Source organism: Diceros bicornis, chromosome 22 (assembly GCF_020826845.1).
Source record: "Diceros bicornis minor isolate mBicDic1 chromosome 22, mDicBic1.mat.cur, whole genome shotgun sequence".
NCBI lineage: Eukaryota > Metazoa > Chordata > Mammalia > Perissodactyla > Rhinocerotidae > Diceros > Diceros bicornis.
This window is the reverse complement of record NC_080761.1, coordinates 39,275,475-39,300,480: the sequence shown is the minus strand read 5'-3', so window position 1 is coordinate 39,300,480 and position 25,006 is coordinate 39,275,475. Positions and strand designations below refer to the sequence as shown.

Sequence of the window (25,006 nt, the reverse complement as noted above, 5' to 3'; positions counted from 1 at the left end):
GAAGGAAGGAGGGGGAGCTGGTGGGGGGCAGAGCAAGAGGCAGGCGAGAGAGGACACGCAGGCAGAGCGATACAACAGAGGCTGAGAGGAGCGAGGAGGAAGCTTGCTATTGACAGTGTCCTTAAGCCTCCCACAAATAACAGCCATTAGTGGGAAGGTCAGGAGCTGAGCAGGCAGCTTGACTGAGGCACTGAGTGCCACTTCAGAAATCAAGAGGCTAGCAAATTTTAGAGGGAGTTTAAGTGGGTAATAGCCAGCCGTAAAGGTACAGTCACTGTTGACAATTGACTCATAGGGGCTTCTCCTGCCCTCCCCCCTCAAGAATATTTTTATGGACCACAGGTGGACTTAATATATTTTAAGGCAACAATTCTTCGGGTTCTTGTTTGTTTCTTCTCAGATATTGAATTTGCTGCTTTTGAGACTTTTTTGTGCTTAATGGTGGTGAACCGGAGGGAAGTTTAACAGAAAAGCTTTCAGGAGATGTCGGTTCTACAGGGGAAGGCACATTTGTGTCAACATAGTGTACGTTTTCTCATCTTTTCTCATTGTCCACTAATGACACAGAGCTGCCATGGAAGCTCTTTTCTGTTTCTTCTGTTGTTTCAGAGAGTAAGGTTTATTGTTATTCTTGAGTTAAGGAGGAGCAAGGAGAGTGGTACATTTGTCCTCGATATTTGTAGGTGGTTGAAGATTAATGTTCCTTACATTTTAAGTTTAGGGAAGGATGGCTTTTTCCTGCTGACTACTTTTATGAGATGACATGAATTTAGCTTTCCATTTCGAAGTTACTCTTTATGTACAGTGCATTTTGTTCAGTTCTCCTTTTCCATAAATAAGGTAGATAAATACTCTCTAATAAATAGATGTTTTGTTTTAAAACTGGTTTAATTAAGAATACGACATGCTATCGCGGTTATATTTCATCAGGCAGGAAAACATTACAGAATTTTCCATCGAGATCTTGAATGAAAAATGGAGTTCTTTTTATATTCATTACTTTTTGCCTGAAATGGGACAGGCTTTTTTTTTTCATCTTTTTCTTTTTTATGATTTGAAAGGATATTGTAGATGCTTCATCCAGGAACTTTGAACAAAGGATTTTTTTCTACTTTTGAGCTTTAAGAAAAGGTGCACTTTTTTCCTTTGCCATTCAGTTTCTTATTGCTTAACATCCAATTTAGTAATTAATGACCTGAGGAACTGGATATTAAGTAATATGTATTTGTTTTGCAAATGTTTATTGTGCTTCTTCTATGTTCAAAAAACTGCTAGGTTTATTTATTTACTTTTTAGAGTGTAAGGTCACGTCTCTATGTCTGTTATTTTCTCTAGGAGTTTATATGTGGTTATAAATAGCTCAGCACATAGTATATGACTTTTAGAAGCTAACATTTAGACAACAGCTGAGCCAACTTTACATTCTCGTACAGCTGAATATTTTTCTTTCTTCTAGTGTAATTAGAAAAAAAATGTTTAAGCATAGCAGTTTACAAATGTTAAAGCAAGACTGATGTCAGATATTGCATGTTATCCCCGAAAGCATCGTTGGGAAAAATTCCCTAGGAAGGGCCCTAGCTTCTCCTCGCCCGAGGGCTGTCCATGATCATGGTGCTGCTTGGAGTGTGCATAAGTGAGTCTCTATCTGTGTGTCTGGAGAGGGGTTAGTGCAGGGTGTCATTTGGTGCCTGACAGTGGAACAGTGCAGTTGACTCCTAGCTCTGCTATCCAATGACATGCAGTGGCTGAGAGTTTGAAGCTGATGGTTGGGTCTCCAGTGCTGCCTGCACACCTGACAGGCAGCTGTTAAACTGAGCAAAGGCAAGCTCGGGGAGTCACAATCTATGCATAAATGATAGGGGTATCTGTGCAGAAGGTGCGAACGAAGCTCTGACCCCCTCCCTCCCCCAAATCTCCCCCTTCCCAAATGAAATGCACAGTTCAGCCAGCTTCTTAACTACACTACACTCCTGCTACTGGCTGCCAAGAGGCTCAAAAAATCCACCTTCACTTTTCAGTCAGAAGAGGCAGAAGTGGATGTGAGAGAAAGAGAGACACAGAGAGACAGAGAGCCAAAGAGGGCAAGAGACTTGACTTTAAGAGACTCCTGTACTGACAACTCCATGCAGTTCGGAACCAGAACGACTGCGGCTGAACCAGGGTTCATGGGGACATGGCAAAACGCTGACACTAACCTCTTGTTCAGAATGTCCCAACAGGTAAGTTACTTTCATTTTTTTTTTTTTAAAGAAACCTTGAATTGTTACATGCACTTTTGTTTCTGGTTATTTTTCTTTCTACACATTTTTAAAAATGATCCCTTCGCAGTTGGGCTCGCTTTTGTCATATAACCGTGGGACTGGAATGTGCAGGGTGACTTCACGCTTTCCCTGAGGGCTCCTTAAAAGAAAAAGGGGAAAGGATCCTGAAGGGAAAGCAAGCCAAGGCATTTGTTGCAGAGTTTCACAGTACAGCCTGGGTCATGGGAAGACGTTGTTTTCTGTTGAACATTAAAACAAAAAAAGCCACCGCCCAGCAAATGTATCTTTCTCTCTCTGTTAATCACTTCATCCAAGTGTCTGCGATCTCGGAGGAGGTTCTCCGTCCAAACAGTCATAAAATGCAGGGGCCCCTCCGCACAGCCCGGCCAACTGGATGGGGCGGGAAGCCCCTCGGCTCCGACCCGAGCAGCGGAGGCTGGGTGGGCATCGCGGCCCGCGGAGGGTCCGGCGGCGGCGGCGGCGTGCGTGCCGGGCTGTGCCGGCCGGTCCCAGCTCGCCCGCGCCGCCCGCCGCCTCCGCGCTCGCCCCTGCGCTCCCCGCCGCGCCGGCTCCGGCTCCCGCACGCTCGCCCGCCCGCCCGCCGGCTGGCGCACTCACACTCGGGCGCAGCTCCTCCCCGGAGCCGCTCGTCGGTCCGGGCCGCGTCGGAGGCAGCTGGCTGTGCGGGCTCTGCCGGGCGAGACGTGTGAGTGCGAGGCCGGCGGCAACTGATCATTAATCACCGAGCGAGCCGGCGGCTCGTACCCTGCGCGCGGCGAGGCGCGCCCGGCGCACCCGGCTCCTCTTGCACAATTGCTGGCTCTGCGGCTCCGAGGGGGAGCGAGGGTGAGAGGAAGCGAAGGGAAACAACCCAGAAACTTTCATCTTGGACTGTGCTCAAGCGAGGGAGGGAAGTTCCCTGGTGCCTCCCTCCTAGACACGTCTTGCTTTTTAAAAGCCTACCCCAAACCCACACAAAGCAAGTTAGTACGATATTATCATCCGCACGGCACGAAAGTATTACTGACAAATATACTTGGATTTTAAGCAGATGGCAATTAAGAAATTGGTATTGTTCCACTCATTTAAACAATGTTGCAACTGCTTTCTTTAAAAAAAAAAACCAAAAACCTGTTTTGTTTGTAAGAGATCATGAGAATTAAATACTTTATTGCGTTAGTTTAGGTTTTTTAAAGTATTGATAACGAAGGAAAGAAAACAATTTGCCAAGCTATAGACTGCACAAGTTTAGAAATACATCTGCAAAAGACAGTGCACAGAGCCAGGGTTTTGTAGCATTTAGCTAGCGAACAGTTTTATCACACAGTTCTAGATAGGATAAACGCATTTGAATAAGGTGTATTTTGACATATCCTGTAGAGGGACCCTGATTACTGCTGATACAGTAAGCTGGGATTTAAATGCAATCAACATAAACCCAATAAGCAACTCTTTATGTGCAATTTCCCTTTCTTGCAAGTTAAAAAGTTCATTTCCTCCCGGAGATACTGCTTCTCATTGCAGAATGCTCTACGAGGTGTGTTTCTGAGGCACATTCCTGCCTGGGTGGCTCTCTTCGTGATTGGAACACAGTGTGTTTTGACTGACTTTAGGACTAAATAACTTGTGCCTCACTTTAAAAATTAGATGTCACCTTCAGGGTTTTCCTTGAGTCAGTGGAGGTCAGAGGTGTGTGTGTGTGTGTATGTATATCTGTGTGTGGGTATGTTGGAAGGGAAGATTGGTTTAGGTCTCCCTCTAGCTAGAAAAGAGTTAATAAAAACCAGATAGAGATAATGATCAATTGATAAATGGCTATTGAACCACATAGATGGTGTTAGATTGCTTCTTTGGCACTAGCCCATTTCCAAGTAGATTTGAATCTAAGGGGACTTTAAGTTGTGGAAAGCATTTTAGCTAAAAAACAAATAAAGTAAATTATATAAATGATGGATCAGAATTAGGAAAATAATTTGAAATCGCTGAGAGAGAGAAACTTGTACAACAAAGCTATTATGATGTCTTTGATCCAGCTGTGATTCTGGGTGTATAAAAATCTGTTTTGTGTGTGCATGTATCATAGTGAGCATCAGTGACTATATGAAGAGAGTAGAAATATAGGGAAGTAATTGATACATAATGGACGCTATATAAAAGTATATAATATTATACTATTTACTAAACAATAGTACAATAAAGGAAAAAAATCACAATTTTAAAAAGTGTTGTGATTTAACTGTATATATTTAACTATATATGTTTTCTTTATTTTTTGGTTTAGATGTAGTTAGCGATTCCCCTCCTCTTCTTTTTTTTCCCTGTCCTGGTTACTAAATGTTTACCTCCTGTGCATTTTTGGAAGGCATGTAAAAGAGGGTATGAGTTGACACGCTTTTTTTTTCTCCTTCAGGATGACATTTTAGTTTGTATAAATATTGTGTAAACTTAAATTCAAACTGTGTATAAATGTAAAAATATATGTGCTGTAATGTTTAATATGTTTATTTTCCTTGCAGTTCATCAGCAATGCTGATTCAGAGTGTGTGTGTATATATGTGTGTGTGTACAAGAAAGACACTTTTCTTGAAATGATGTCTCTTGAAGCCAACAGTTTCAAGAAATAGTAGTTTCAATATACACATTAAGCCAGCTTTTGTCCTACTTACTACAGGTAAAAAGTTTGTCCAGTTTCATCAAGTGTACAGAATTCTGTGTATCTCATTGCTAGGACATAAATAGGTTTTTCTATATTATGATTATTTTAATTTCTAAGAAAAAACTAATTTAGCTCATAAAAGGAATAAAATTTATTGGTTATATTTTTTATTTCAAAGTTTTCTGTAATAATATAAAAACTATAAGATTCACCTTATCATTTTTTTAAATATTAGGGAACACTAACTAGTAGGTTTCAAAACTGAGTTAATAGAGAATGCACCATCAGTATTATTTAACTACAGCAAAACTTGTAGTGGGAAATAGCTCATGAATACTGAAATTTAATAATCTAGGTTTGTGTTTTCTCTAGGTAAGTTAGGAAGTAGGGATATAAAAATCTTTGCCTTTTGTTTTGTGTGAGCAAAGTTAGATCTGCTTATATGTAAATTTTTCAGTCTGTCTAGTGCTTACAAAAAGACATCACAATCCGAAGCCAATTCAGATTTGGTGGAATTAAGTATGTTCCCCTAAAGTTCGAGTATGACCATTAGACTGCGTTTTCCTGCCTTCATTCATTTTTCTCCCATATTCAAGTATGATTTTTTTCAAAAGGGATCATATTTTTCCATACAGACAAATATTTGATAACCTTAAAGGGCACGACTCTTGACTTGTGTAAAGGGAGCTCTTCTTTGGGTCACTTTGATCAGTGACAGTCGAGATTGACCAGAAGCCCTTTGCTCGTCTTCTCTGTTAATCTCCTGGAGTCCAGAACGTTATTTGCCCATTTTAACTTCAGGAAGTATTGTTGAAAGCAGAACATCAGGCCTGCTTTTAGAATTTTTTTAAATCAGGTTTTAAAAGGTGATTTTTCTATTTCTGTAAATATTTTGTGCTCTTTTGAGAGAATAGCAAATAAAATTCTTTGTCACTACCTCAAGGGATGCAGTAGTCTAATATGTTTTGAAATCTTTTCAGAAATGAAACCATACCAGGTAAATGGCTCTAGCCCACGTTTTACACATTACTAGAGGCAGTTACCTTTTATTATTGGTGAGGTATATTTAACCTGTTTCAAATAAAATGTAGATCCCTTAATAAGGTCTCTTTTCAGACAGGAGTGAAATCCTAAGTTAGAATTATAAATGACTCTGTGCATGATTATGTAGTAATTTAGGATTCACCCAATGATGTAACACAATTAACAACATAATTTCATTGTGAAACTGTGTCTTATTAAAGAACAACTGTCTGACATTCTCTTACAGTTGCTTTATTTAACTTCAAGCAAATATTATTAGTAGTGACATTTTTCTATTGTGTATTAGATTCTCTCATTAGCATGATGTGTTAGTTATCACCAGAGAAATCATTTCCTAGATAGGTGAGGGGCAAACCAAGAAAGCTAAAAATTAAATCAACGATTTACATTAACACTAGAGCGTCTGCTCACCAGAGATATGACAGAGTAAAGCAAACTTTCTTACTAATATAAAATCTAGCACATTTCAGAGAAATAATAAATAAAATATATTGTGAGAAATATATAACAACATCACTGGAATCCATTTAAAAGCATGTTCGATATGAATTTTTCTCCCAGTGGTATTTCAATTCTTTGTATTCATATAGGCAAATGCAGTTTCAGTTTTGTTGAATCTATATTTTAGAGTGGAAATGGTGGTTTTGTCTGACTTCCTACCTCCCCCCCCTCAATAATTTGAATGTTTCTTCACTAACAGTTTGAAAGGCACATATACAGTTTTTCTTACAAGTCAGATGCCTAATTGTATATCGTGGTTTGATCCTTCTGTATAGTTCATACAATACGTTTTTATTCTCATTTCTGTCCCCTTCATGTAGACATCCCTTTTAACATAGGATGTATGTTCTTATTTAATCAGAGCCCTGAGTAAAGCAGTTGATAGTTAATGGTCTTTGAAAATGACTTTCATTGCCAGGCTTCATCCATCCTTAGGTTTCTGCACTTTTCCCTCCTCCCTTTTCACTCCCCTTCTTACAGTTTGTGTGTTTTAGTAATCAGATCTTACTAAAAAAGGATTAAATTGACCAAACTTATGGTCTTGATGCTAAACTAAATATTTGTATTATATTAGGAGGCATGTAATTTCAGCCTGTTGAATTACTAGGCTGCCACCTCCAATTTAGTTCCCCTCTCTAATTTGAGTGATAATGTGTTTTATTTTGAACTTTTAACTATAGACACATATTCAAATATAATTCTTTACCTCCATTCTGATAATGTAGCACTAAAATAGGAATATTTGGGTAATTTATAAAATGCAAACTGTAGCATGGAGACAGGTGCTTGTGTGTTGATCTGTACTTTGTAAGTCTGTGTATACCATGCAGACTTCACTTAATAGATACTGTCTAATTTGTAATGCAATGAGAAAGTAGTAGGTCATATATATGGTGTTTATGTACATGTGAATGCAAGTAAAGCACACCCAAGCATATTCTCAGATGTGTATGTCATATATGTTAAAAACCTGTGTACACATTTCAGGTTTATTTTCAACATGATACGTTAAGTGAATTTGCACATAGTAGTTGATCATTTTGAAATTATTTTTCTCATATTTCTGTCTTCTGCACACTGGTATTGTGTGTTTGTATAATTTGTAAAGCCTTTTACTAAGGTGAGTCAAGTAACCACAGTTGAAAAATAAATCCCTAAAGGTGCGGATATCTTATCTATAATTGTAGGTATTTTTCATAATTACATTTACGAGCATATCTTAACGTTCACTGATAAATCCAATTATTCATGCATGGCTTTATGGAAATCTGATTAATATAGTGACAGGACAGATTTGGGCTACCACAGCAGCACATCCTCCCACTCCCGTGTCAGGGTTAAGAGCCGCGGCAAATCCTCCCTAACTAATTAGATGCTGAGTAAGGCATCTCTGAGAAGTTGGGGCAAAAGGGAATGGGTCACAGCCAAAGCAGGATTGCAAGGACTGCTGTGATAGTGAAAGCATTCAGGTTTGCCAGGTCATTGTGACACAGGGAGCTGATTCCAAAGGAACAGACCATTACAGATAGTGAGCTGGCGTCATCCACTTCAATGAAAAACAAAAATTCTAGTGTTCTCCCTTCCCACCTTAACACGCATCACACACTCGCGCTTAAAGAAAGTTAGATTGGGCATCCACCCTTATCAATCTGCAGAGCTTTGGGGAGGATTTTCCTTATAAACGTGAATAGCTAATGACTCTGTACAGCCGAAGAGATACTCTCTCAACTTGAGACTCTTGATTAGAATATATATATCTCAAAAGGAATGAGAGAAGAAACTGGAATTTGCTTTTAGCTTGTGTCTATAATTTGAATCATACAGTTTGAACTGATCTAGGAATTAACTCCTTTTGTTCCACAGAGTGTTTTCAGGGAAGTTGGTGGTAGTGGGGAGAAAAGAGTGGGTCGAGGGATGACTTTCTCAGTGAGAGAAATTTTCTCTGGGCCTCCCTGCTTGCTATTGTCCAAAGAACATGGAATATAATGGTTCCAAGATTTCCTTTCACATGAGGTTTGGAGCCTGGTTTGTTATGTACGTAGATTGAATTCTTCACCACGTGAAAATCCTCTCGAATCCTCTCGTACCTCTCGTGGTATGTTTTTGCCACTATACGACCACCCTTCTCTAGACCTGGGTCAGAAGATTGTCTGGGGGTTGCAGGAAATGATTGATTTCACCCCCGTCTGCCAAAGCTGATGCCATTTTTATTTCCCGAAAAGCAGTTGGCTTCCACATTTTGCTTGGCTTCCACATTTTGCTTGGTGATCCTCATCCACTGAAGGACTGGGGAGAGGGGGAGAAGGGGATTCAGAGACTCTTTCAAGGAATTTGACATCTATTTTTTAAGCCTTAGAGAAATGAAGGAAAAGAGGCATAATTTGGGAATAATAACCTTTATATGCTGACATACAAGCAAAACAGTGTGGAAAAGAGGGAATTTGTTTTCTATAAGGCAAACTAATAAACAGGCAGGAAAAATCAGGTGAAAAAACATTCTGAGCAAGTCAAGCTCTAAGAAATTTTAATATGTGCAGATGACATCCCAGAAATGATGCTCGGGGCCGTGACATCCAAGGTACCCACATCTCACTGAGCATGATCTGTACTGCCTTTTCCCTCCCCAGGTTTAAAAGGAAGTTTAGAGAATAGGAAAAATAAAAGTATTGGTTCTTTTTTAATTTGTACATTCCCTATAGGAAGCCTAGTAAATTTCATAGTGTATATTCAAACCCTAAGGTGAAAAATTTATGGCTGGAGTTCATTTAGTTGAGGACAGTGTGCAGTGTCATTCTGTTCAAATTTATGGCTGGAGTTCATTTAGTTGAGGACAGTGTGCAGTGTCATTCTGTTCAAACACTCTGTGTAGCATTTCGTGCCACAGAGTCCAAGATCATGAGTAGAGAGGATGCCCTGTATCATTTCTTCATTCACAGAGCCTTCTTTAATGGAAATGCTTGTGGAAAAACAACGCATTACTCAAACTGGCTAGCTTAGAAATCAGATTCTCAGCTTATTAATCATCATTCCAATTAAAAAAAAAGAATTGATCCTTTAACAACAAAATAATATTCTTTTGTTTTTCTTTAATTAAGCCCATCAGTTTTTCGTTTCTCTCTGTTAAGAAAATGAAAATAATCTTGAACGGTAGGAAGTTACTCATTGAAACACTGATTCTCTTGAGCATATCTGACATCTTATTTACTCAATATTTTTGGACTGTAGTGTTATTTTGCTACTGTCTTGAGGGTTTGTGTGTTGTTTGGTGGGAGGGGGGTCGGTTTAAGTCTCATTTCCATTTGGTTGGCAGCAATTTACTTAATGACCTAAATACACGGTTGGTCTGTTCTTCCTATTCCCATAGACCTAATTTCTTTTTCACTTTATTCTCCTTTTGCCTCATCTCTCTTTTTTCTCAATTTCTCCTTACTTTCACTGGCTCTTTTTGCCATAACATAAAGGAATTGAAATGCACCTGAAACGTAACAGTAACTGAATGAGGCATCTTTTTGCCCATACATCATTCCGGCAGAAGTGTGGGGAAGAGGTGCCGCCCTCAGATGTGGTCCTCAGTGTCTTAGTGCTGACAGGACCACTGTCCTGAGTTTTGCTACGTAAGGGTTCTGTAAGTAAGGGCGTGATAAAAACGTGTAACCAGGGGCCCAGCTTATCATTCAAAGGCGTTGACAGGCAGCTCAATTTGATCCTTCGCCCGTGTAAGAAAGTACTTAGCTGAAAAGAGATTTTGCTTTTCAATTTTTCTTCTTTTTTAAAAAAAGTAATTCTTGGATTCATTATCTTGTACAGTTAGACTTACATCTACACAAGAGAGCATTTCCTTAGACAGAGGAAAACATGTAAAGTTTTCCTTCAATAGGTCGACGATATGACTCTGAGACAAACTGTGGTTAATAAGAGTTAACAGAAACATTTAAAAAAGGAATTGAAATGACGGCAGGCCTAATATTAATGGATGACATTATGCAATTTAAAACCTGCGGTATACATAACACAATGAGGAGGATTCACTACTGTTTTGTATTTAGTAAATTTTAACTTGTCTTACACGGCAGAGAGATTGTTAAAATTGACAAGATTAAAAAATATCATTCTCCATGGGAAAGACATAGCTTCCGGTATTGTACCTGCTGTGCTTGTGTGTGACTGTCATGAATTTTTCAACTTTATTAAGATGTCTTTTAATGGCTATTTGTTCTCTAGATAGTTCTTCAGGACTCATATTTCATGATCAGAGTGCCTGAACGGGGGGATTTGAAAAGAAAAATTTTAGGATAATGAATATTTTGCATGCCCAAAATAATTACTTTCAGCCGGCTTAACGTAATAACAAAACTAATATTAAAATGAGAACCTCCATTAGTAGAGTTTTCATAATGTTTTTTTTTCTTCCATTAAAATGTAAGAAAGATATCATTGACTTAAATCATTAGGATGGCTATTTGGGACACCTAGTCAGGCATAGGTAGAGAAAGCTACCCACTACTGTGCCTCTGCCAGTGCTGAAGGGCAGTGGTCTTGACTGGGAAGCCACTTGCAAGATATGGGAGGATAATTATACACTGAGCATATTCATGAAATTGTCCCTTGAGTGAGAATGCCTGCAAACATTCTCTTTGTTGACCTTGTGTCAGAACCTAACACAAGAGTCAGCTAGATTATCTGCTGCTTTATCTAATACTGCTTTTCTTTTATTCTTTCTTTTTTAAGTATAAATATTATTGAGTACCAGAAAGAACCCAAACCAAAGCCCTGCTCTAGACTTTGTGGAAAGTCTTACTGTCTTGCTATAGACAGTATTAAAAATCCCATATTGTTATGTGGCAGGGCAGTGGTATGTGGTGCACAGACATGCAGAAAGTGTGTACACCTGTCCCTTGATTGGTTATGGGAATTAAGTGATATATTTCCAGGTTTGTTGAGGATTTGTGAATGGCTGCCCCAAATGCAATGAGTGTATGGATGGCTTATCCTAAAACAGAATTCCCCATCTTAGGAATCACATTTTAACGATTCCTTATACATTGTTGCTTTTGCTCCTTGAGCATAACTTGTTGGTGAAGCTGTGTCCTTCATTGGGAAATAGCCTGATTGATTCTTATTTTGGGAATCATCATTTTTAACCAGTGAGAAACTACAGTTCTCTTTAAATAAGTTAGAGCTAAGCTGGGATAGAGATCCCAAGACTAGACTCTTTGACTCAAGCTTCAAACATCTCATCATTTCCCTTCCCAGCCACTTTTTTTTGTTTGTTTGTTTTATTGACAACTTTGGAAAGGAATCATGGGACTGAATAAATCTTAAAATACGTTACCAATCATATTATCTACTAAAGAGAGTTGCTTGTGGACAAGGTTTTTTCATTTTTACTTTATTTTTGACCGTTATCATAGATTAAGTAGGAAGGGGTAGAAGGAGAAGTCCAACATCTGGGAGAGCTTGTTTCGGTAGCCAGCCTGGGAGCCCGGACCCTGGCTGCGTACAGGTGAGACGTGTTGGAGGAATAAAGGGCCTTGTGCGTTTAATGAACGCTGCCTGCCTGTCAGCTTGGGTTTTCATGCACCATTGTTGTTCACATAAGAAAAAGAGAGTGTTCACAGCCTGTGGTGAGATTAGAGTAATGAAAATGAAGTGTTAATCTGTTGATAGCAAGCACATCTCATATCCTGGATCCTGGGCCACATTCATTCGTGTATAATATATTCCAGGTTTTCTCATGAATAGAGAAGCAGCTTGGATGTTCATTATATTAAAAACACCCTTTTGGTAAAAGTGAGAAGTTGGTTATTTTAACTTGTGCAAATAGTTATTTTTAATAATTTCTCAATAATCCAACTGCTGCCTGCCTTTTGAGTATCTGATAACCCACTGTTTCTTATGTGCTAGTATTCCTGTATTTTTGGTCTCATTTTTTTTTAAATAAATGCAGAATGCTGAAATAAGCCTCACCATAGCCTAGTTTGAGATACTCTTTTTTAGAAATCAGTGATTAATAGAAAAAAGGAAGGAATCAATGATTAATAGAAAGAAGGAAGGAGTTAAGTGAGTATAAACCTTAATCCCCAAGGAACACAGGTTAAATAATATGAAACATTCATGATCTTATGTTTTATTTTTCATCTTAAAACAATAAAGTGCAAACAGAAATAAAGCGCCAAAACAAAAATAAATTCCAACCAAAAAAGAAAAAATCAGGAACCTTCTAGAACTGCTTTATGTATTTGTAATCAGCTGTCATGATGTGAACCTGAGGAGACCAGCTTAAAGCTTTGGTCGTCGTGGGTGGGAATTAACTGTGTTTTTTCATAAAATTCCCTTTCTAAAATGTTAGAGTAGGTAAATCAACATGAATGTAATGAATTATACTTTTCCTAGAATTCTTGGTTTTTACCATTTTACTCATTAGTTGAGAATTTTCATTTTTTTCTAAAGCTATATACTTAAGAAAGAGATTGAGTTTATTCTTAGATTATACCAAGATGTTTTAAAGAAAAGAATGTGAACATTCACATGCATGCTATCCCATAGGATCATCTCTTTAAGAAGCACCTTCAGAGATGGTTTCAAAAGAAATATAAACAAGGGGTGGGGAGAGTTAAATTAATAATTGAGTTCCAGGTGTCTGCTTCTAATTGCTCAAATTTCAAACATAATGGATATTAAAGAAAAATGCTTCCCATAAGGAATATATCATATTGTCATTCAGATATTGGGCCTAAGACTGTATTTATGGAGCTCAAACTTGTGGCATTTTCTCTTTTTCTAGTCAACTGAGAGTGAAGGAATGCAATATGATCGTTATGATTTTGTGAACTATTTACTTAAAGTTGTTTGACTTGTTAAGAATCAAGAGAATTTGGGGATTAAAGTCTGATTGTGAAGTAAATTTGGCATATGTTCAAGGGTTACTTTCTTAAGGTGAAAATGAAAGAAAAAGGCTTCTCTCTGAGGAAGGAAACACCTAATTAAAAAAATAATCTTTCAAGAATGCAGGCCAATGATGAAACGTAATTTCAAAACACTCTACTAAAGTTGGTTTAAATTTTACTTTTTTAATAAGTCAAAATATGACTGGTCATAGCTTATTTATTACATTTCTGTACCGTACAGTACATCAGAGATAGCCTGTTAATGTAGTTACATGAAGCGAAAAAATACTTGCTTTCTTCTGCTAAATAGAGTGCTTTTGTTTGTAAAATTCACTAACAGGTAACTGTGTTGTGGTTGATTGGAAATGGTGAAATATAAAAGATTTTCTCTTTGTGCTTGCTTTCAGTTAAGAAAAAAAGCAAATAGAAGTGCATGGTGACTTTGTCATAGACATCTGCTTTTAGGTAATAATCATTTTTAAAGAAATACGCCATGACTTCTGGGGTCATTTGAACCCGCAATAATGTCTATTTGATGTAGGTATAAACGTCAGATTGTGGCGTACATGTGGAGCCGGTAAAGATGAGTATTTGCTATGATAATATTCATGCATCCTAAATGTTGACTTTTAAAATTTACTTTGACGATGTATTCTATTTTCATATTAGGGTCAGTTTTCACTTAAGTACATGATCGTTCTAGAAAGGAAGTGCAGAAGTGTTAACATGTGAAGGAACAAAATGGATGTAGCTCTGAGTAATAGTTTGACATGAACATCTTTTCTAGGCTGCAGAGAAGAATGTGTTTGATTGAAAGCAGTGTAAATGTTTGTTGAACCACTGGATAAGACGAGATCATCAGTTCTGGATTGGCTTTTTTAAAAATTTTAATTATGAAAATGAGTTTCCTTTGCTTTGTGCACTTAAGTTTTATTGAACAACTACATTTTGAAATAAAATCTGCTACCCGCTGTCTTACGTTGTGTAAGCCCGTGAAATATGTATTTTTAAATCTCTGGTCCTAGAAACCCTTCTCTTTTTCTTCCACAAACTCTGCAAACTCTCTTTGGAGTAGTTGACATGTTAAAGATAAAGAGTTGCCTACAAGGGCCGTGTGGAGGTAGGGTAAATTAAACGAGTAGAGTGAGTCTGGTGGGGACTGTGGTGGACCAAGAAAGCTCTTGTGTCAACCACAGGAAGGTAGCAACTCTTGGCTCCAGCCAGTTGTTGCCAGGTGGGAGTGCAGGCCCAGAGCTGCAAGATCCCCTTCTTCTTTTGTTAATGAGAAGCCAGAAATCCAGATTTTTATGTGAAATCTCCTGATTTTTAAATCTTGGCAACCTTTTCAAATATTTTTAAAAGTGTGTGGTCCAAACAAAACTCATCTGCAGGCTACATTCAGCCTACTGGCTGCCAGATAGAAACCTCTGTTTTAGATAATATTTTAATGGATGAAGATAATAGTTTCATTGCATGTGATCATTCATCTTGGGAATTCCCCACTGGGATGAACCGAATTCTTCATTTTTTTTTCCAGAATTAAAAAAAAAAAGTTTAGTAAATATATTTCTGGTGCTGATAGTTTTTGATATGTAGCTTTTCTCCTTATGACCCACATATAAAGAAAAATCAGACGTGAGAGCAAAAGAAAAAGTGGTCAAAGGATTTTAATAAAGGTAGAAAAGAAGAATTTTAGACTTATAGAGAAGGAAAAGGAGATTTCTAAATTCTGAAAAGAATCCCGTGATTTGTGTCAGTCGTAGATGAAAAGCTGAATTCAACTATAAAAAGCTTTTCATCTCACCTTTAGACAGTAGATTCTTGGCCCCGAATCTTTGTGGGATTGCTATAATTTACCAGGCAATTGATTATGATGTCACGAGGAGGAGATGGACCACAAGGGGAAAACTTCCTCATACTAATTCATGCAAGGCCAATATTTTATACAAGCTTCAAGAAAACATCATTTATATTGTATAGGATGAGGTTTTCAATGTCTATCTAAATTTTTTGACAGGGCTCTTTAAAAGAAATAATCTATTCATAATTGAAATTCTCTAGGCAAATCAGATATCAACATTTTCAACAGAACAGGTAATTAATTGGTTTGAATTTCAAATTGAAGGTCATCCTGTTATTGATTTTCGTGGGAACAGGAAACAAGAATGTCTTGTTAAAATGATCTGCAAATGGGACTGAGGTGTGCCTAGCTTCTGTCTAGGGTCTTGTTGAACAGCATCACTGGACAGTATCAGACACCGATCATGAGGGAGTCATCTCTGATGTAAACATAACAAGCTATTGGTTTGCTTCCAAAACCACAGGGAAGAGCTGAACTGGAGAAAAGACCAGAGATTAACAGTTTGTTTTATAGTAAGTCAGGTATTTCAAATCAAGTGACTGGTGCAGCTTGTTACGAAGCATCCAAGAGTGTGTCAGAATGACGTTGGTATGCCATGTTCGAGAAGTTCAGCCTCAACACAGCTGTGACTTACCACTTTCAGAAACCTTTCAACTGGGAATTAGATAAAATATCTTTTAATACATGGGGAGGGAAGCACTGAGGCAAAGAGGATGGTGAAGAATGGAGGATAAAAGAGTACACCCTTTTAGATGCTATTAATTTTTATAAAATAATATTTGTGCCTTTTATTTGATAGATAGTTTTATTGTTCCATGTGCCAGGCTATTTTAAAGCAGTCATTTCTCTCTCTGCTGTGTTTATGCTTTTTGAGAATGGTATAATATGAAGGTAACATGAACTAAGTGGGTGGCGAACATTATGCCTTTCTAAACCGAAATAAGTATTTTAATTTTAGCTGTGCTAAACAAGTTGGAGACTTAATGCAGCTTCTTCTTATGGTTCAAAGTAAAATTCTTAATTAAAAAAAAAGGGCAAGCCTTCCATTCTAAATACCCTGAAGCTGTTAATGCAGTTATTTCCAGGTTGACATAGTTTTGTGTAGGCATGACAGTGGCACCAACCATCTACAGTAAGCCTGAACATTCCACAGAACCATTTCAAGTTTATTATGAGCTTCAAAGCCTGCTCATCCCTAAGAGAATATCAAGTTTAAGCATGTCACTTTGCCATAGTCACAGTTAACTTTCTAAAATCAAAAAGTACCTTTCTTGAATCAAAAAGGCTGATTTTCTACAGGTGTTTCTTGAAGCAATTTCTCCGTTCAGTACAGAGTCGTTTTTCTGACCCACTGTTGCTGCCTTCTTGAATTCTGTTGACCCGTTCCTGTTAGCAGTGGTTTAGCAATAGTTGGAAACTACCCCAAATAAAGCAGGACTCATCACAATTTGTTTAAAGCTCTGAGATGATGTCAACATTTTTTTTCAGCTTTGTTCCTAGAGCTCAAGTCATAGATCCCGTTTTGCCAATTCCCAGTTGGATTTTCATTGCAGTACTTAAAAATGTAGCCGAGGGGGAAAAAAGATGTTGATGCTGTCCTAATACTTGGGAGTTTTCTGTACCATGGAAGGCTAGTGCTTTGGGAAAGAATATGGGGGCTGTTCAGCCTGATCTCATGGTACATTGCTTCTCTTCTTAGGGAAAGGAATTCCCCGTTTCCTGAATGTGAAATGCCTACCCTTTTGACAGCTCCTGGTGTTTAGTTCCTACCTCAGTTAATAAACCATCCCTGTCTATACCTTGCATCGCAGAGATGGAACTTGACGGGCTAGTCAGCATTGCAAAGGTCACCCTAAAGCTATTGGCAGAATACACTGCCCTTTGTTGCTCAATGATGATAATGCTACCGTAGCAGTTAACTGGATATATTAGACTCTGCTACTTTTCCAGAATACCAAATTATCTGTTTATTTCTTTTAAACACCTGCTAGAATGCCCATTCACAAGCTGTCTCAAGTGTATTTTCAAAAGGGATCTTAATGATACTTGAAGTATCAGTGCTTTGGCCACAAGAGGGGTAATATATGCAGAGTGTGTGTCTGTTGTATTGTTTTACTTTGGTGAAAATACTTATACTCACCTTTTAGAGTTTTCATATTGTCTGAAATGAATAATGTTCCAAGGAATTTGAAAATCCAAGGTGTTCCAAAATTTTCTTTATGTTACAGTTTGTCTTCTGTTAGTGTTAACAATACTTAAAATCGTGTTATGAATTGACTTTTGTTAAGGAAAGAAAACCTTATAAAGCTTCATTTCCTTTCATGTTATTTCTCACAAATATAAAATGTGGACATAGCTTTTTTGTTTTCAGGTTGTAACTTTAAACAGTGCAAAAGTGGGTTTCACCGTATTTTTATATATTCAAATTACTTCACAGTTTACTTACTGAAATATTATTTAAATTATATTCAGAATTATGGAGGAATAATTAATAAATGATCAAGCTACTTATTTGAGGTAGGGGAACTATAGTTGAGATAGTTTTGTATTTTGCACGCTCACATTGATTTTGTGGCATCAGTAGAGTCTTGATATAATTTCTGGTACATAGGTAACATCTCTGTCATAGCTCTAACATAAATAAAAGCTAAGGTGCTAATGACTTCCACAAATTGTGTTCACTTCTGTATGTATTGTGGACTATTTTCCCACATGTGTGATTTGCTGTGTATTCTTTCTTCACCCAATTCTGTTTGGCCCTAATCGGATGCGTTAAGCAATTTAGGCATTTAAAATTTCTTGCTTTTTGGTTTCAAAATGAATAAGCGAAGACTCAGAGAAATCTCTTTAATTTACCTTTTAGTGTCTTTGAATAGAGAGATTCTGTCCTGCCTTCTTTTCATGCATCCATTCAATTGTTTCTTATTGAGCTAGATAAGCACATCTAAGGCAGAAGATATTCCCTCTCTCCTAAATAATGAAATGAAATCAGTGTTCAAATCATTTTTGCTGCAGTAATTCAGCAATCAAAGGGAACTAAACAAAATGATTTATAATAGAATGGAGAGCATTAAGTTCAGACACTGAACAATATTTGAAAACAAAGTATAGTGACAGAGTTTCATGTTGGAGGTTCTTTATGACCTGTTTGTTGAAAGGACTTTTTCTTTAACCTAGAAGTATGTTTATCTTAGAATAATAATCATTTCATGCTGTTCATTTTTTTTTTCCTAGTTGACCCATTCTCCAGACCTTTAAAAAACTTTTTTAAGTGGATGTAAATTCCATTTTAATTAGACCAGTGCAATCTAATACTGCAACTAGCCAGGAGTGGAAGAAACATGCTGGAAGTTAATACAGCCCAAATCAAGCATAGCCAGATAATTCCCCTGATCTTTGTATCAGCCCCCTTCCCCACCTCCACAATTAAATGACCCTGTTGTTCTGGAGTTTCAACAAGACATTTAAGGTTCATTTAAAAAAATGATCATCCTTTACAGGATTCTTTGCTCTTGCATTTCTCTTCCTTTCTTTCCCTTGCCACACAGCTGTCACTGGTGTAGGAGAAAGATTGGGGGGAGGGGAGGAGGAGGAAGCCCTGTTCAAATCGTGTCACGTAGCACTAATTCATCTGCTCTCATTAGAGGGAGCGAGGGACAGCAGTGATGGCCAAGAGCTGCACTCCACACATGACACGCGAACAGTTTGGGGAATAGAAAATTGCTTTCTCAGGAAGCCCAGCCAATTAAGGACTTGACCATATTGAATGTCAAGTGTTAATTTAGGTTTTTCTTCATTTTCCCAGTAGTAATGCGGGTCCTGTGATGAGCAAATACATGTCAAGTAAAAGTTGATTGCATGAAGGACCCGGGTATTATATGTCACTGACAAGTCACAAATGTACTGAGGTCTTTTAACCCCTTAGGTGAGTGTGGTGGGGGAGAGGGAAGGGGAGAAGGGAATTAATGGTACCATAATGATAAGAATAGATAGATAGTTTACGTGAGGGTAGCTTGCATGGGACCGACAGTCATGGTAATTCATGCAAAAACCAAGGATAGACAAATCCTACTCTCAGGGCATAGAGGCCCTTGAAATGCATATAATATGAGTCTTTCCCATTGCAAGCATACTGTCTGGAACATATACTCTATCTCCTAAGATTTTATGAAAAGGGAAAGTAGTGTACGCTATGGTCTTGACCTAGGAAATTCCTTATTAATTATCTCCTTTGAAGGAAATAAAACATTCATTAAATAATTATACTGTTTTGGACATTTTAACCCTTCGGTTCAGTGTAGCTGTAAAATTTCTGGCTATTTACTTATAATTTTGGTTTCTAATCAAATATTCCTTTAAAAAAATGACTCTATAATACTATGTCATAAAAAAGATGCAAAACATAAGATTGAAAGAACGTTTGTTTTCTGTCATGAGTGTCTCTGTAAGATGGTGTTTAGCCAGTAGAAACTGGAAGGTCCATCATTGTCTTTCATTTCTTTTTGTGCCCAGTTGTAGAAGGGAAGAGATTCAAGCTTCAGTGAGTGAGGTAACTTTTGTCTTTTTTAAACTAAATGTTGAACGTTGCCCATCATGTATAGCATCTCATTTCCATTCATCAGCATTCATTTACATATGAATGTCCCAAAAATAAGGGAATGTCTGTTTCTGTTGCAGTTGTACAAGTAGCAAATAAAAATACCCCCACAGTTTAAAATACTGCTGTGTGCAGTGTAAGCAATCTCAAAGTGAAACTCAGAATACTTACTCACAATCTGGTCATTTTTTTCCCTTTGTGTGTGGAAGCACTTTCCCCCTTCATATCTTTGAAGGTATGATCTTAATTTAAATACTTTCTTGAAACTTACTCTCTTCTATTTATTCTAAAATATACAACACTTGCTTTTGTGTGTTGACAGTGCTTCCACCTTGAAAACTTAAGTCTGATAATGCTTTAATTTTGGCAGCAAAAAATACTAACAGTCTTCCTCTCCTTCAGGTTAGAAACTGTGCTGTCATTATATTAAAAGTTGGCAAAATTTACATTAAGGAATAATTAGGAAACAATTCCAAGAATTTGATGTTTAATAATAGGTTTTTCTTAGGAAAGAAACATGGGCTCCTGAATGCTGGGATGTAATACCAGTTCTTCAGCATCTCCCCTCCCTGTCTCAACGCTAACCAAATAAAATAAGCTTCGCCCTCCCTTCCCTTCCTATTTTGATAAGCTCTGTCTGTGGAACTCCGGTGGCACTGCGCGAGTACTGTTTAATTACAATCCAATTGTCAGCAGCTTCTCTTCTGCTGGGTGTGCTGAGAGACTTAAGTAAGTTTCCGTAGAGTAAATTCTGATGATGGCAGCTCGGGTTGCTGATCCAAGTTATTCCTTCTCTTCTGTGTCACTTTTGACGGATGGTACCTAATGCAATCAACCACAGGCCAAGAAAGCCTTTTCTTTGGTTGCGTTTGTCACTGGACCAGGAGTCCCCTCATCCCCTGATCTCTCCTTCAGATGCTCACTCCTTCCTGCCACCCCCACCAATCTGTACTTCAGTCCAAATAGGAAAATGAAAAGACCCCCGGGACTACCAGGACAGCCTTTTCCTAAACCTCCCTTTCCCAGTGGTGACGCCAAAGCTGCCTCCCTTTGCGTGCGTTTTGATAAATTTAAGAAGTCAAATCGCTGACACAGATAGATAATCCAAGTGTATAGGGTGAAGAGTTATAAATTAACACATTATTCCCTCTTAATGTGAAATACTCGAGAATGCATTTTCTCAGTCCCCTGACATCTACCCAGTGAGGGCTCGCATTGTACTTTTCAAGTGGCATTGATTTGTTAAAGCGCTGAATTAGCATCTCTGGCCAGCTGCTTGATCCACTGTTGTGTCGTGGGGCTCCAATTCCTCCTCTCTCCCCCAGCCATCTCTTTTTTCCTTCAGTCTCCTTTTCCCTGCTTCTTTCCAATTCGTTCCTCCCCATCTCTTATTCTTTCTCTCTCATCTTCTTCACTCCTGTTGCTTTTCTTCCAGTCTGTTTGCATCCCACACCATCTCTTTCCTTTTTCCTCCTGCATGCTTTTATCCACACCTCTCCTTTCCCTTCTCATCTCCTTGCCTCTGAGGTTTGCCCTCACCCAGGGTTCCAGTCTGCTAACTGCCTGCGTGTGGGGGCAGTGCTGGTTGATTTAGCCAATTCCATAGCTCCAAGTGGAGTCTTGTTGAGAAGAATAAATTAATATATTTGTGATCCTTGTCATAGAAGTTGGTGAGAAAAATCTGATCTCTTCTGCTTTCTAGAAATTGAGGTAACTAACAAACCTTTTAACTTGTATTTCTCAGTGTCCTTTAACATCGTAAGGTTTTCTTTTGGTTAAAGGAAAATGAAATGGTTATCAGATTTGATTATCTCACCACATGTACCCACCAAAATAAGTTAATATTTCTGCAAAACTTTTGGATTTTTGTAACTTTTCGCATTTCAGTGAACTTATTGATATGGCTTTCTTTTCTAGTAGGTTCTATATTGTTCTGATTCCATTTATTTGTATTGGTACAATTTCATACAAAATAGCATTTCCTCATTATGATGCATCAGTGTACCATAGCAGTAAATAAATTATAAAATTGGTTGACAATTTGTTTAGAAATATAATGAGATGGGTTATTGGCTTCTTTTAGCGCCATGTCTCCAAGTTCCAGAGGTCTTCAGAGGAAATGCAGCACAATTGAGAGGGTTTAATAGCTGCTTGTCCGTGTTCACAGACCTTCACTCTTTTCTTTCTCCGGATATTGGTCCAGGATACTTTGGGATCACTGTGTTGATTAATTTGATATGAGCAAAAAAGTGTATCTGTCTGGTCTTAAATAGAAATAATCTTCTGTAATTTTAATCTCATGGCTTTATGTGGTGCTGTCTTCAATTTTACTACGTTTCCCACTGGTAACATCAAAATTAGGATTTTAATATACATTGATAATAAATCAGATTACTTGAAAAAAATCAAATGTCTTTATTGCTGGGTTTTGTATAGATTAAAATGACAGTTTGATTTCAGTATTTGCATTTTAATATGGAAATATTTCACATAGGTTTTTGATAATCTTTGCTTCTCTGTTGGGTTGATTTCCCACCCCCTGCCCCCCAAGTCAATTATAATTCCTTTTTTTTAAAAAAAAATTAATTGCTGTTCTCCTATCTAGAATTAGCATGGCTTGGCTAAGGTGAAGGGATTAGAATGACTTTTCAAAGCATGATGATGTCTGTTTAAAGAAAAAGAAAAAAGTCTTTTAACTAGGGCTTAAGACTAATTCCAGCTACTGAGGAGACAAAAATTACGCTAAAGAAGACAATTTGGTTTTATTTTGTATGTGCATGTTAACTTGCTTAGAGATCATCATTTTGTATTTTAGGGTATCTCTTAGATGAAATAAGATGTTCTTCATTTGTTACTGAGAAGAGGACATGGCCTCACTGTAGGAGGTTAAAGCTGAACATCATCTGCTTTTTGCAGGGGTAATCATAGCTCACCTGGCTGTAGTTGAAGGTCAGGACAAGAAGGGGGGACTTGCTGCTTTTTAGAACTGTCTGTGACTGTTGTAAGAGGAGGAGGAATGAGACAAAATAGTAGGGCAAGGCTGAAAGTGCAAGTGGCCCATATGAAAATAGTTAATGATCAGAAAAGAAAAAAAAAGAATAATCAGAGAAGTAAAAACAATCTGGAAGGCATACCTTAGTTGTCGGAGAGAAGTTGAAGATAAAGAAAAAAGGGATTTTGGGGGGCAAAATTATGGTGTCTGGTAACTTACAAAATTAGTGAAAGTTAATACTGTTCTGATTGGTTATAAAGGGCCAAATTGGCATCACAGCAGAGTTAAAAATTAATTAAAACATTTTTTACCTTTTAATGTGATTTTACTTTTCCATTTGTTGTGCATTTGTTTTTCCTTGTCCCTTAGTTTGTCAGTTATGTTCCTTGGAAGGCAGAAATCTCTGCACAAGTAATAAATCAATAAATCTAGATTTTTTGGATATAATTTGTTGCATGTTTTGTGATAGTCCTTTAGCCACATGAAACGGTTAAGTGTGGATGTTTTAGAATTCAACACCTTTGAGTTTTTCTCTAAAATTCTCAGGAGAAACCAGAATTATTTCTGTTTTTGTATTTTGTAAGTCTAAATTAAATGTCACTTAAATGCAAAAGAACTGGCAGCTTTGATAAGTAGTCCCCAAAGCAAACCATTTTGTCAGTAATCATAACCTAATTATGAATGCAAATGCAAAGTTTGTTTTTTTAAAAAGTCCAAAACAAACAAAGGAAAAAGAAAAACAGGCCACTCCACAACACAGGGGAAAAGCATCCCCACACTTAAACATGAGACTTTCAATAGTAGCAGCAATAATAAGAAAGAACCTTTGGCATCGGCCCAAGCCCTGCTGAGAGGGAGCAGCAAATGGCCTGTGCAGTGTGTGGCTCTGCAGAAGTTCCCCAGTGACACATGCATCACAAGCCGGTCACAATGCGAGGGGTCAGGGGTCATGTTCAAGAGCAGGGTGTTGCTGGACAAGGCTGAGGAAGCAGAGGTGGCCCCTCTGTGCTCAGTGTGTGGGTCTGTGTACTCCTTTCCCGTCAAAGCTGGCCCAGCACGGCCAAAAAAGTGGTTCCTTGGCAGGGTTTGATGGCAGGATGATGTAGTCTGTTGTGACTAGTGCATTCCTTTCAGGTTAAACTAGGGAAATGGCATTGTGTTAAAATTCCAAGTCGCATGAATGTTTTATTGCCACAGTGCATTTAGCCCTCTAGGGGAGTGTGTGTGGCGGCGGCTGGGGGGTGGGGTGGGGGTGACTTAGAGACTCAGGAACTATCAGAAGAACACTTCCCTTGGAAAATTTTACCCACCAGCATGAAGCTGATTTGCTGTGATGGTCACTTAGAAGGGTTTCGCTTTTTCCTAAACTGTGGTGTTTAAAGCTTGCAGTCTGGACAATTAACAGCTGAAGAAAATATGACAAGACACACGCAAAAAGGTTGGGAGATAGAGAGGAGGAATGCGCCAGAAAGGAGCTGAGCTGCCTTCTTGTGTAATCTGCCCCAGCGAGGGCCCCCTCCCCCGGCCTCGGCCCCTGTCCCTCCCCTTCCCCAGGCTGTGTTTTGCTGTCTGCCCGAAGGCCAGGAGTGATCTGTTAACCTTGCACCACTGACGGGGAGGCCACTGCAGCTCATGGTACTGTATGTTACCATTCCTACTCCCTCATTCCTTTTCACTGGCTGGTTTGGGGTTTTTTTTTTTTTAACCATTTCTCTGTAATAACGGTTTATATTAGTCAGAGGGATACAATTTTGGAATGCAGAAGGTCCGAGTTTAAAACAAAACAAACTTAAGTATGGTACTGTCTTTTTTTTCCCTTGGCGTTTAGAAGGGCTGAGCCGAGCCATTCTAATTCAATTGCAGCCAAGGTTTCCAGTGTGATTTAAAATCAGGAGTTCTGGAAATAGGGCAGTTTAAAAGATGCAAGTCTTTTAAAGTCGTCTGGGCTGTGGATCTTGTAAAGGGACTTTGTGGTGAGACCATGTAAGCATCTTCAGAGTTTTAGGACATTTTCAGGCTCTGCTGTTGTCTCAGGTATATCTGTTTTGCAGATTGCCCCCACCCCTGTGCCTCTCCAGGGGAAACTCTAGGCTCTTCACTGTTCAGTTCTAGGTTTACGGTTACTGAGGGTGTGTATGATCTGACTTCAGTTATAATTGTGCAAGTTACATATAACACTCAGAGTGCTTCATGATTTGATCTGAAGT

General features: G+C 38.2%; 1 protein-coding gene across 14 annotated transcripts in view; it reads left to right on the top strand.

Moving 5' to 3' along the window:
- The window catches only part of BNC2 (basonuclin zinc finger protein 2), a 411,375-nt gene that overhangs the window by 125,929 nt on the left and 260,440 nt on the right, over positions 1 to 25,006 (top strand). For 10 of the 14 annotated variants that reach the window (XM_058565847.1, XM_058565839.1, XM_058565838.1 and 7 more), the window contains exon 2: positions 2,019 to 2,219. The exons of the other annotated variants lie outside the window; for them this stretch is intronic. In XM_058565847.1, coding sequence (XP_058421830.1) covers positions 2,019 to 2,219 — 201 coding nt within the window. The remainder of the gene's footprint in view (positions 1 to 2,018; positions 2,220 to 25,006) is intronic. 14 annotated transcript variants of the gene reach the window in all.